The sequence below is a fragment of the Pungitius pungitius genome, chromosome 4 (genome assembly GCF_949316345.1).
Source record: "Pungitius pungitius chromosome 4, fPunPun2.1, whole genome shotgun sequence".
Lineage (NCBI taxonomy): Eukaryota > Metazoa > Chordata > Actinopteri > Perciformes > Gasterosteidae > Pungitius > Pungitius pungitius.
In genome coordinates this window covers 4,303,712-4,316,827 of record NC_084903.1, presented here as the reverse complement: position 1 = coordinate 4,316,827, position 13,116 = coordinate 4,303,712, and the positions used below count along the sequence as shown (strand labels likewise).

The following is a 13,116-nucleotide window of genomic DNA, read 5'->3' as shown; positions in this document are numbered from 1 at the left end:
TAGCCGAGTAGCTCGAATGACACCGGAAGCTTTTGTTTTCAAAATAAAGGCAGTGCACTGCCAACGGATTTTGGGATATTTTAGGAAACGGGAGGGTTTAGACTCCATTCAATTAAATCATTGTAGTATGTGTAGTAAAATATAGCGGCGTAAAAAGAGTATAACCACTATTTTTATTTCTGTAGAAAATCAATTGTTATTTCCCCATCCAAACTGATTCTTGGCACCTCGAGCCACAACAACAACAAAAAAATCCATAATGTTTTAATCATATTCATTTTACACTTTACAAATGTTGTGTAGATTGAGCCTTGGCCCATCTAGGGCTGGCCGCAGGCTGCGCTCTCGTCAAGGCTAGCCTCTCCAGGCGCCCTTTTAACAGCATGACGCTGGCGAGCACCAGCGGTATTCTTCAAAGAAGACCCAAACCAAACCCGTTTGAGAGAAGAACTTTGGCGGAGAAACTCGAGGTAAAACCACGGTACCCAGATCAGCCTGAGCTCACAATCGCACAACGGACTGCGGTAAAAGGGAAGCCGCACATACGCCGCTTCTGTAGAGGCCGCTACACCCGGGAGGTTTGGCTAGATGCAGTCGTGCTAACGCTGTATTATGCTTCCCATACTTGCTTTTTAAATCAACGGGGACAGAATCCAACATGGACAGATACGGGACAAGGGGACATGAAGCACTTGTCGGAAAAAAATAAGAAAAACGATAGAGAACACGAGGACACACACTGAAACAATTACTACGAATCCTTTTATCACCGTATCTGATGGAAATAAAGGAATGCATATTTAGCAATTCCACAAATTAAACATACTCTCATGCAATTTCTATTATTATTATTATATAATACTTATATAATAACTAATAATATATATTTCAGGATTTCTAATTCAGTCCAAGTACATAATACAAGTATTATCAGCAAAATGTACACAAAGTAAAAAAAAGCATAAATCAAACAGAAAGCTTCATTCGCTGTCAATATTGTTCCTCGTTGACCTATAGATGGCGAAAGAAAATGGTTGTGATCCAAAATGATCACTTTCTAAAATGATTTTACACACAGGACACATCATTTTGTCAGACTAAGAATATTACATTGTTTTTACATTGTTACAATTGTACATATTACAAGAACATTTCCAAGAACACTAAAAATGACAATGTGCAATGTCCACTGGGGTATACTATGTCTATATATACTTGTTTTTTACAATATATCGTGTGTGCACTGCCCACTTTGCTGTCGCTATCCTGTGAATTTCCCGATTTTGGGACTAATATAGGAATATCTTATCTGATCTTGTCGTGTATATATTTTTGACGTACAGAATGAGGAAGCTATGGTATGTTGCACGGCAACCAAGCCTTTTTTCTTCTTGGTAGGTGGTTTTGATTATCACTGGTGTACTGTTAGTGGGACCTGCAGCTGCACAGGACACAGGGCCATTGGGTGGAGTTGGCCACAGAGGAAACAGCTCGACAGGTCCTGTCAGCTCGGCTGAGCTGTGAGCTCCACACCCCCTTCAACTCAGCCTGCAAACACTGCTTTCTGATAGTGTCTCTGTAATGCTTCCTCAGGGGAAAGAGCAATTTCATAATGTGATGCTCAGGATTGTAGCAACTCAATTACAGAAGACAAAAGTCATCTAATAATCACCTGTTATCATCTTCTGTGTTTGCTGCCTTTTGTACTGGAATGGTCTATCTGGCGATGCTATATAAATCTTTCTTATTGTCAGCAAATCAGCAAACGTGAGCACTAATACACAACTGAAAATACTCCCAAATAAAAGCTCAATTTTCTCCTGTTTAAGGGACATTTCTGGGACTGCATCCACGGTGGTCTCAACGCCACAATGATGATGATGACGATGATGGCATTTATTTAAGCTTTATTCAAAGATTTACATTTTCAATTGGACTTAAAGGCTAAGATTAGGCCAAGATTAGGGTCACAGAGAGAGGAAAGTCACAAAGTAACTCCTGCCTAAGAATATAGACAGTAGGTTTATAAATCTGAGACTCAGGGCTCAGCGGGCCCTCTGATTCAGGAAATCCGAGGGTCATGGGAAGCCAATAAACCTACCTCTTTGTGTTTTGTAGATAAGTAACACAAAAATGAAATAAAGGGTATGATGTTCTCCGTTGTATTCTGTGGGAGGAGCTTGTTGGGGTGAAAGGGGTTGGTTAATGTACAATCAAGAGACAGACTGGAATTAACAATGTCAACACAGTCAGGCATGTTCATTGTGAAGACTGGACTCCAACAAGCATCAGTACCCTTTGTCAGCGCTAATATTTGTAATATTAGCAAATGGTGCAAATGCAGGCGCCCTTCCTGGGGACTTGGTTCCGCTATATGGGCCCTGCAATTGCAAAGATTTAGTACAAAACCTCACTGACTAAAAATCAATAAAACCAAGTTACATGGATTTTTTAGCTGTATATCCGACACAGTATAATTACTGCTACATTTGTTTGTTGTGTGTTTGGCTGACCTTTGGCTGAGCTTTACAGACTATAAAGGTACAGGGAGCGAAGTAAAATGATAAACGTCTCTCAATATTTACCGGACTCTGATTGATATTGTTATTTTGAGCCACGATTTTGAAAGGCCTACTTTTTAAACAGAGTGAAGAATTACCAATCACAATAATGGGGAAGGTAAAAAAAAATACATTAAGGGTTTAAATATGTATATAACCACGTTTACAAATGATTCTAGCTTTATTTTGAATTTACTGCATGTGGTGTGCGTGTCGCCAGCGCCGGTAAACTTTTTGCTGCTCTGACGCGCCCCTCCTGTCTTGTGACCGGCATATTCCACAGCCAATGACAAGTCACCATCTGTAAACATGGCGTTTGACTTCAGGTGGAGATGTGTAACGCTAGTGCTCTTGTGCACATATTTATTTTGTATATCAGCTAGTGACACAGCCAAAGAAAAGCCAAAGAAAAAGAAGGACATCCGAGACTATAACGATGTAGATATGGCCCGGCTGCTGGAACAATGGGAGGTAACGTTAACGTGAATGTGTTCATTTAGCCACGGGCATTAGCTGGTGGCTATTCTAGCCGTTAGCTCATGTAATGCTAGCTAGTGCATTGTGCCTTGTAAGGGCTATGAAACTCCTCGTTATCAACGCGAAGTGTCGTAGTTATTACAACCATGAGCCCGTTGCTAGTTATCTACCGGGGAAACGTGCATCGTGAAACAGTAACGGTGACGTTACAAACTCTTTTAGAGCGCATATCCATCCGTAGGGATGGACTGTGACTTTACACACCGCGGTCGAGCCAGCCCGCAGGTTATTTAGCTGTACGCGTGTGTATATCTTTACTAGGCATTACGGTAGTGCAAGGACTGCCTTCAAAATAAGAGCAGTTCCAGTAAGATCATTTATGTCAAATTCATTCAATAAGTCTGTAAATCATATGAAAATGTTATAATAAATTATAAACATAGTGAAATAGATACAGTGTGATATATACAGTCTATTAATTGTTGACTATAAACACACAATAATAATTACTGCAACTTTATTGAATTGAAAATGTCATTTCAATTGTGTAATTACTTATTCAAATATATCAGTAAAGAATAAATTCACACAGACCAGAGAATATCAGGACACCTAGCATTTCGAAAGGAAAGCCCTTAAAAATCTCATTAATAAGCTAACGTGTGTTAGATTTGTGCTATTTTTGAATAAATTTGCTTTTTAAAGTCAAGAAGCTCAGATTTGCGACACTTAGCAATACATGAATGGTAGTGAAAACACTGCAGAAAGACGGGTGCAATAAAGAACTGAAAAGTGATCCACCAATCAAAAACCAACAAACTGTTTGATGTCTAACCCATCTTACCTGATGACTCACTGTACACTATTTCTGCTCCTTGTTCCTTAGGAGGATGATGACATTGAGGAAGGGGACCTCCCAGAGCACAAGAGATCTCCTCCCCCTATCGATTTTGCCAAGGTTGACCCCTCCAAGCCGGAAGAGCTGCTCAAGATGTCCAAGAAGGGGAAGACTCTCATGGTGTTTGCTACGGTGTCAGGAGATCCCCTTGAGAAAGAGACAGAAGAGATCACAGGCCTGTGGCAGGGAAGTCTCTTCAACGCCAACTTTGATATTCAGAGGTAATATCCTAAGTAGTTTGGGTATCCAAATTACACCACCCAAAAGTAGCTGGTACAATCACACCTAAAAACATCAGAACTGTCCCTTTAATCAGATAATATTTTGTAACAAAGCTATTTGACAGAACTGGTAGTTACTTTATGGCTCTCTTGCTGTTTGGGCTGGAACAATATCCAAAGTTTTGGAGTGTTTAACACAATGAATAAAAGTACTAAACTTAGTTATTGTGGCGATAAATGACCAATTCTTATGAAACCATACGATAAAATACAAAATGATGACTCATTGTGCTGTTTTTAACCAGCCATCACCTTGCGGGGTTGGAACAGGAAAACCAGAAACTCATTTTTATTTTAAATGTACAATTATAATATAAACTTATATGGGCCTAGACTTATTCATGGGCAATAAGAAAAATTCAAATTGCATTTCTGGTCATTGTCACGTATACCTCAAATGACACACATCAAAGATTTAAAATGATAACGTTCACATAACAGTTTGCTACCTTTCTTCATTTATCTGTTCCTGTATCTGTTTCTGTTTATGAGCACTGCAGCATTATTAGGCCTGCTCTCAATGCTCTGATGCCAATAATGATCATAACCCCCCTTACTGTCACCCATAGTTTGTCTTTGTATTTTACAGACCTTCAAAACAAGAATAATGTTAAATTACTATGGTAACGCGCCATAAAAATGTTTGAATTAATCTATTCATGCATTAACGCAATAATAGTGCTTTAATGTTCCCAGCCCTAAAAGGAATACATGATGTATGCAAGAAAAAAAATAAAAGGCTTCAGATGTAGGTAAGAATGCATACGAGGTAATTGAGTTGTTGTACGCCAACTAATTTCAATTGTGGTACAGGACAAACATTTAGACGCACTCATTGAAGTGAATGAGAACATGTGTCCTAAGTGGTACCTGGTGTCCTTCACCTGTCCTCCTGCAGGTTCGTAGTGGGCTCCAACAGGGTGATCTTCATGCTGCGGGACGGCAGTGTGGCCTGGGAGGTCAAAGACTTCCTTGTGAGCCAGGAGCGCTGCATGGATGTTACCGTGGAGGGACAGGTCTTTCCCGGCAAGGCTGCCGAGAAGCATGATGCCAAATACAAGCACCAGAATGGAGTCAGCACCAAGAAGAAGCCCAAGAAGAAGACTGAGACCAAGCCCAACTTAGAGGGGAACAGTGCCAGGCCTCTGAAACAGGACCTCTGATGGGAAGGAAAAGAGAGAGGTCTTTTTCTTTCTGGCCTTAGACATGCATATTGTGACAAGCAGTCTGTCAGCAAAAACCTCTTGAGGGACTGCACGACCACCATGTGAAGCTGCAGTGGAGTGAGTGGACTGAAATGTCCTGATGAGCACAGTAGGCGGAGACTCTCCTCCACTTCTCCCTCATTATGTTGTAGAATTGAACAAGCTCTTTCAAATCGGTTGTAAATCAATGCTGTTTCTTTACATATTTTGTTTTGATTAAATATCTTCATGATAGGTACTTCACATGAGGGCCATTCTACAGCTCCTCAAAAGTGTTATGATGTGTTTGATCAATGCAGCAGCATTTCCAATTGTATTCTAAAGTAGCACCTACATTTTCTGTTTGATTTTTTTCACTGAATATGAAAATAAAACACTTTCACTACATATTTCTTCAGAAGATAAATACACAAAAAGAATATTTTCATGAATGATGTGATGACCAAACTGCTAGAAGCAGCTGTTATTGTTCAGACATGTCACATTGTAGTTTGAGGTGTGGCCAACAGAAGGCTAAATGTCCAGCAGGTAAACCCATCTTCACTCACATTCTGATGAATTCCTGTTTCACAGTGACCACATTGTCATTTCTTCAGACCGCGGTCAGGCTCAAGGACACAGAAGCCAGTAACAACCAGAGTTCAGGGAAGGCAGTAATCTAGAGAGAATCAACAACATTCCATATGTCTGAAAACCCACCAAATTGTTCATAAAGTATATTCATGCTTTGGTAGCAGGACGGCGGTGATGACAGGTGAAGCATCTCAACGCGGATTGGCCTTTCCCAGGAATGGAAAAGTAGAAGTATTTCAACTTGCGTAAAAAAAGGCAGCTATCTATCCATGAAATATAAATGTTGTCAAATTCATTTTGACTATAAATGTAAAATATTTAAAATGACCTAATTCTATTAGAACCGGAAAGACATCGGAGTAAGAAGGTATTAAATACCCTCAATTGTAAATCCTATTTTTTGAAAGATGTTGGTTTATGATGACAGTAATATTAATCATATTTAAAGTAATGATGGCAGCAGCAGGTGTCAGCAGAGCCATGCCAGGAGTCAGAACCAGGGTCCAGACGGAACTACGATCCACGGAGACCTGCTAGGCGAGAAAGCACAAAGAACTCCCGGAAAGAAGCTGAATTAGTGATTTACATTAATAAAACATGGATGATTGTGGAAGGAGAGCGTGAAAGTGAGAGGGGCTCTGTGACCGGTGCATGCTGTAAGAGCCATTGCGGACATCAGAAAGGAAATGGCGTAAATATAAACAACCTGATGCATTTCAATCTCCTCTCTCCTCTTTTTTCTGCTTCTAGCTCCACTGCCAAAAGCTCTTTCTACCAATTTAGAATTTAGTCCTCATTTTCTAACCCCAAAAAACTCTTTTCTGTCTCCAACCTCCTCGACCCCCCCCCCCGGTCCTCCTCCACCCTTCTTCTGGGAGACTTTGTCATCTATTTGACCAAAAAATAGCGGACATACGCTCTTCTTTCTCTAACCCATCTCCTTCAACCTGTATCCCACCGACTTCACCTCTATCCCGCTCGCTTCCCTCATTCACCCCCCTGTCTCCTAACCAAGTTCTTACCTTATTAACCTCTGCCTGTCCCACCACTTGCCCTCTTCCATTCCATATTCTGGCTGTTTTCCCAACTCTCTGATGGAGGCAAGAGTTAACCAACTTCTGAAAAAAACATCCTCAACCCATCTGACGAAAAGAACAACAAACTGATCTCTCTTCCCTTTTTCTCCAAAACCATTGAACGTGCTATCTTTAACCAACTCTCCTCTTATCTCCACCGTAACAACCTCCTTGACGCCCACCAGTCAGACTTCAAGGCTAACCTTGTGATGTCTTCCATCCCAACCTCCCCTGCTTTTTCTTGCTCGGTGTGTCACATGTTTAGCTATTCCTCTGCCTCCCTTACGGATAATGGTACATGCAAGAAGTGTAGTAAATTTGATCGCTTGGAGGCGAGGCTTAGTGAGTTAGAAGCACGGCTCCGCACCATGGAGGCTCAGTCAGTAGCTGCTGTTAACCAGCCATCTCCTATAGTCGGTGCGGACCACATAGACGTATCGTTTGTTCCTGCTAACCGTCCCCCGGCAACCCCCGAGCGGCCGGGAGGCTGGGTGACTGTCCGGAGTAAGCATAAGTCTAAGTCGAAGCACACGGTTAACTACCAACCACTTCACGTTTCAAACCGCTTCTCCCCACTCAGAGACACACCCGCTGAGAAGCCAACTGGTGATAGGTAGCTCCATTCTGAGGAACGTGAAGTTAGCGAAACCAGGGGCCATAGTCACTTGTATACCCGGGGCCAGAGCGGGCAGCATTGAGTCTTATCCTGCTGGCTAAGGATAAACGTAAATACAGTAAGATTGTAATTCATGTCGGCGGTAATGACTCCTGGTTACGCCACTCGGAAGTCACAAAAGTTAACGTGGAATCGGTGTGTACATACGCTGTTGGACACCGTAGTTTTCTCTTGCCCCCTCCCAAACTTGATCAATTCAATTCAATTCAATTCAATTTATTTTGTATAGCCCAAAATCGCAAATTACAAATTTGCCTCAGAGGGCTTTACAGTCTGTACACATGCAACATCCTCTGTCCCGAAACCCTCACAACGGCACAGGAAAAACTCCCCAAAATATGAAAAAACCCTTCAATGGGGAAAAAAGGGAAGAAACCTTAGGGAGAACGTCAGAGGAGGGATCCCTCTCCCGGGATGGACAGACTGCAATCAATGTCATGTGTACAGAATCAACAATGTAAAAGACAATACATTCAATTTCTCTAACAGAAATGATACAAGTAATTGCAAGCAGCAGTGTACGGCAGGACCACTGCAGGGACAACCACCATCAGGTCGAACCACCATTCACAGAGGCTTCTGTGGGGAGGGAGAGCAGAAAGATGTTTTTTGATGACAGTAATATGAATCATATTTAAAGTAATGATGATGGCAGCAGCAGGTGTCAGCAGTCTAAGCCTAAAGCAGCTTAACTATCTTAACGATCAGTGACGACATGTATAGCCGCATTCCGCCGCTGGTTGTCATTTAAGATAAAGCTTAAAACGTTCCGCTTTGATATTGCTTATAGTTAGGGTTGGCTTAGGTTAGCCTGGACCAGCCCTTAGTTAAGCTGCTCTAGGCTTAGACTGCCGGGGGACTTCTTAGGACACACTGAGGTGGATGTCCGCTCACCATCTGAAAATCAACCCGACACCACTGTTACCTTGAGTGGTTGTAATTCCACAGTGCAGTGGTAACGTTACATTTTATAAACAAGCCAAAGGGACGTCTCGTGTATTTTAATATGTAATAAATAGTAAAATAAGTGAATTTGTTTTTAACTTGGCTGAGATGGTAGCCCACAAGAGCCTTAAAACATAGCATTATGTCACACAGCATTGAATTATATACAAATGCTAGGTTAATTATAGAGTTGGGAAAATGTTAATTGCTAAATGTTGCAGTTTTATTCATCTGATGGTCAGCCACTAATTTTGACTTTGTATTCTTACCAGGTCATTTTCTTCAAGTCTTGAAAAGTACAATGATGAAGGTATGTAAAAACACTTGGTAAATAGTAACAGGGAAAGTGTGACAAAAGTTAAATAAATTTCATGTGCTACACAAAATATTATGATTTTGGGTAGCAAAGCTTCACATACTGCTCATCCTTTAAATTCAGTTTCTTTCAACTATTCTGTTTCACGACACGATTATGCGAGCATGCCAGTCGCGGAAGAGGTACTGGCGAGCCATTTATCTCCCGCGGCCACGCCGTTTAGGACACCGGCATTGCCCACCAAGCCCTTGAAGACTACCTCTACGCTGGTGGGCCAAGCTTATTCGGCGGCAGGGCGGGCGGCTTCCTGCCTGCATACGATGGCGCTAGTCCAGGCGTATCAGGCGGAGCTGCTTTCGGACGTGGCTGAGGGGAAGGAGTTAACGCCAAATTGGTTGGCCGCTCCATGGGAGCCCTGGTAGCCACGGAGAGGCACCTGTGGCTCAGTCAGTCCAGCATGAGGGAGAAGGACAAGTCCTTCCTCCTCGACGCCCCTCTCTCCCCGTCCTCTCTTTTCGGGGACGCTATTGACGCGGTGTGGACAGGTTTCACGGAGGCGGCAGGCAGTGGCTCTTGACAAATTCTTTCCCCGCCGACGCCGCGTCCTCGGGGCTGCTCGGGGGCAGTCCCGGCCATCGTTAAGCGTGCATCACCTGAGTGTCGCGTTACATGCACCCCCTCGCCGAGGCTGGGCCGTGACACGGCACTCTCAGACGGTGCCTTCACGTGGTAGGGCTGGTCTGAGGACGGACGCGAAGAAGGCATCGTCGAAGCGGCCCTGACGCCATAGTCACCAGGATACCAGGAGGGACAGGGTTTCACCGCACTACCTGGTGCCCCCATCCTCCCGCTCCTCTCCAGGAGTCATGCTCGATCCCTCCAAGGAGGGTTCCGGCACTACTAGACCAGTGCTTCCCTGCAAGTGCGCTATTACAGGGCACTGTGTCTGCAGATCCGAGAGTTGCAGAGACCAGTCTCGAGAGGCTGGTACCCCTAAGAGAGTTTCTGGGAGAGTGACGATCCGTCCCAAATGCATCTCAATGGGTCCTGCGTACGATCGTCAGGGGCTACTCCATCCAGTTCAAGAGGCGGCCGCCTCGATTCAGAGGGGTGCTACCCTCAGTGGTAGACCCCCAGCAGGCTTTGGTAATGGAGCAGGAGGTGCTGGCTCTGCTGCAGAAGGGAGCTATAGAACGAGTTCTATCTCCATGCAGGGAGTCAGGCTATTACAGCCAGTACTATTTTGTTCTAAAGAAGGATGGGGGTTTGCGCCCGATATTAGATCTACGCCGGTTGAACCGCACAGTCGTGAAGTTGAGCTTCAAAATGCTCGCACTCAAACAGATCGCATCACTGATCAGGTCCGAGGACTGGTTTATCATGATAGATCTGAAGGACGCTTACTTTCATGTACCCATACTTCCACAACACAGGAAGTTCCTGAGGTCTGCTTTTGGGGACAAAGCTTACAAGTACCGGGTTCCTCCGTTCGGCCTAGCCCTCTTGCCCCGTACGTTTACCAAATGCGTGGACGCAGCTCTGGCACCATTGCGTCTCTAGGGCATACGCATTCTAAACTACATCGAAGACTGGTTGATTTTAGCTCCGTTGCGTTCGCCCACATCAACCGTCTGGGGCTGAGACTCAACGCCAGGAAGAGTGTACTGTCCCCGCTGCAAAGGACCACCTTTCTGGGCATGATCTGGGATTCGACCACGATGTGGGCACGTTTGTCTCCCGCTCGAGTAGCTTCGATCCTCTCTGCAGTCAAGCAGGCCAAGCTAGGCCAGTCACTCACTGTCAAATAGTTTCAGAGACTGTTGGGTCTGCTGGCAGCGGCATCCAATGCTGCATTTGAGACCGTTGAAGTGGTGGCTCAGAGCCAAAGGGTTCTCCCCGAGGGGAAACCAGCGCCGTCCAATCAAGGTCACACGACGGTGCCTGTGGGCTCTGGTTATATGTAGGGACCCTTGGTTCCTATCCCAAGGGCCAGTGTTAGGAACGATCTGTCGCCGAGTCACACTCACGACAGACGCTTCCCTCCCAGGCTGGGGAGCGATCGTGAGTGGTCGCTCAGCCTGTGGCAACTTCATCATCAGTCCTGGCATATAAATTGTCTAGAGATGTTGGCAGTGTTTCGAGTCTGCTGGCAGCGGCATCCAATGCTGCATTTGAGACCGTTGCAGTGGTGGCTCAGAGCCAAAGGGTTCTCCCCGAGGGGAAACCAGCGCCGTCCAATCAAGGTCACACGACGGTGCCTGTGGGCTCTGGTTATATGTAGGGACCCTTGGTTCCTATCCCAAGGGCCAGTGTTAGGAACGATCTGTCGCCGAGTCACACTCACGACAGACGCTTCCCTCCCAGGCTGGGGAGCGATCGTGAGTGGTCGCTCAGCCTGTGGCAACTTCATCATCAGTCCTGGCATATAAATTGTCTAGAGATGTTGGCAGTGTTTCGAGCATTGAAACAGTTTAAACCTCCACCTACTGTATAGCCCCTGGTGGTAAGCTGCAGTTGCCCCCTCCACCTGTAATTTACTTGCAGACGGCTTCGGTCCTATAGTCCACCTCTAGGTTCTGGCAGTTAACTGCAGGAGCCTCCTCCATCCTTCAGTCTTCAAGCAGTCTGCAAGCTTCCTGAACCTCCATCTGTGGTCCGTGCCGTTGACCTGCCACCTCCACCTGCTTTTTGTGTTGGACTGCTTCAGTCCAAACTTCTACCTACAGCCCCCGCCAGTATACTGAAGGTGTTTCCCCCTTCTGTACTTTTTAACAGGCTGCTGCAGGCCAAAACGCCGCCAACTGTCTCTAGTGGTTAACTGCAAGTGCCAGCTCTTTCTTCCGTTTGTTAGAGAGAGCTTTAGGCCAAACCTCCACCTAGAGACATTGCCGGTAAACTGCAGGTGCTAAACCTACACCTAAAGCCTCTGGCAGTTAACTGCAGGTGCCTCCTCCGACTGCATTTCACTGGCAGACACCTTTAGGCCAAACCTCTACCTATAGCCTCTGGCAGTAGACTGCAGGTGCCCACTCCCGTATACTGGAGGTGTTTCCGCCTTCTGTACTTTTTAACAGGCTGCTGCAGGCCAAAACGCCGCCAACTGTCTCTAGTGGTTAACTGCAAGTGCCAGCTCTTTCTTCCGTTTGTTAGAGAGAGATTTAGGCCAAACCTCCACCTAGAGACATTGCCGGTAAACTACAGGTGCTAAACCTACACCTAAAGCCTCTGGCAGTTAACTGCAGGTTCCTCCTCCGACTGCATTTCACTGGCAGACACCTTTAGGCCAAACCTCTACCTATAGCCTCTGGCAGTAGACTGCAGGTGCCCACTCCCGTATACTGGAGGTGTTTCCGCCTTCTGTACTTTTTAACATGTCTACTTTCACACAAAAAAGAGAGTAGTCTGGGTGTGATGCATGCGGTCATCAATGGACAGTAGACAACAGATAGTCTTTGGAGGGACTATTGTCAAGAGACATAGAAATTGTGAAGAAGCATCAAAATGCAGATAACTCCTCATTATCATTTCAAATTGCTGTTTCACTTTATTCTGAAAGTCTGGCTTTCGGTCTCTATAAATGATTGAGGAAACCTGTAAAACACCAGGACGAGAACCTGTCAATCAGTGGACACTGGAAGACCACACAGGACCAAGGACAGTGTCCAACATGACTCAAAGCTCCAGGAACACAGCGTTTTGTAACTGGGTGAGGGATGATTTGTGGTTAACCCCTGGATAGGACAGGAGACACTGAGTCTCAGGTCCATATGGATATTCCTCATGAAGCTGCATTAGGGGAGGACTGGATCTGGACCTGATGGAACTCTGAGGTAAGACGTCCTCAGCAGGAACCTGAACATTCCGTGGTTGCCATGGTTTCCGGATTGTGCATCTTTTGGAAAATTATAACGTCTGCGCAGAACGAACATTCTCTCAGTCAGAGAAGCAGACGTTTCGACTCTCTCCCGACGAAACCCCCAATCAGCGAGTCTTTGCACCCCGAAGTCATCTTCTGACCTACTGACAAAGTTTAGAAAACGTTTTGCAGGACAGAAGTGAGATTTTTACACTTTCTAAGCCACTGTTGTTTCATGTATTTTACCGTTGA

General features: G+C 44.9%; 1 protein-coding gene across 1 annotated transcript; it reads left to right on the top strand.

Moving 5' to 3' along the window:
- The first annotated feature begins 2,836 nt into the window (after window positions 1–2,836).
- mesd (mesoderm development LRP chaperone) lies at window positions 2,837–5,809 on the top strand. The gene is made up of 3 exons (XM_037454345.2): window positions 2,837–3,032; window positions 3,925–4,157; window positions 5,116–5,809. The coding sequence occupies exons 1-3, from the start codon at window positions 2,871–2,873 to the stop codon at window positions 5,378–5,380; spliced, it is 660 nt and encodes a 219-aa protein (XP_037310242.1). The 5' UTR covers window positions 2,837–2,870; the 3' UTR covers window positions 5,381–5,809.
- The last annotated feature ends 7,307 nt before the right edge of the window (window positions 5,810–13,116 follow it).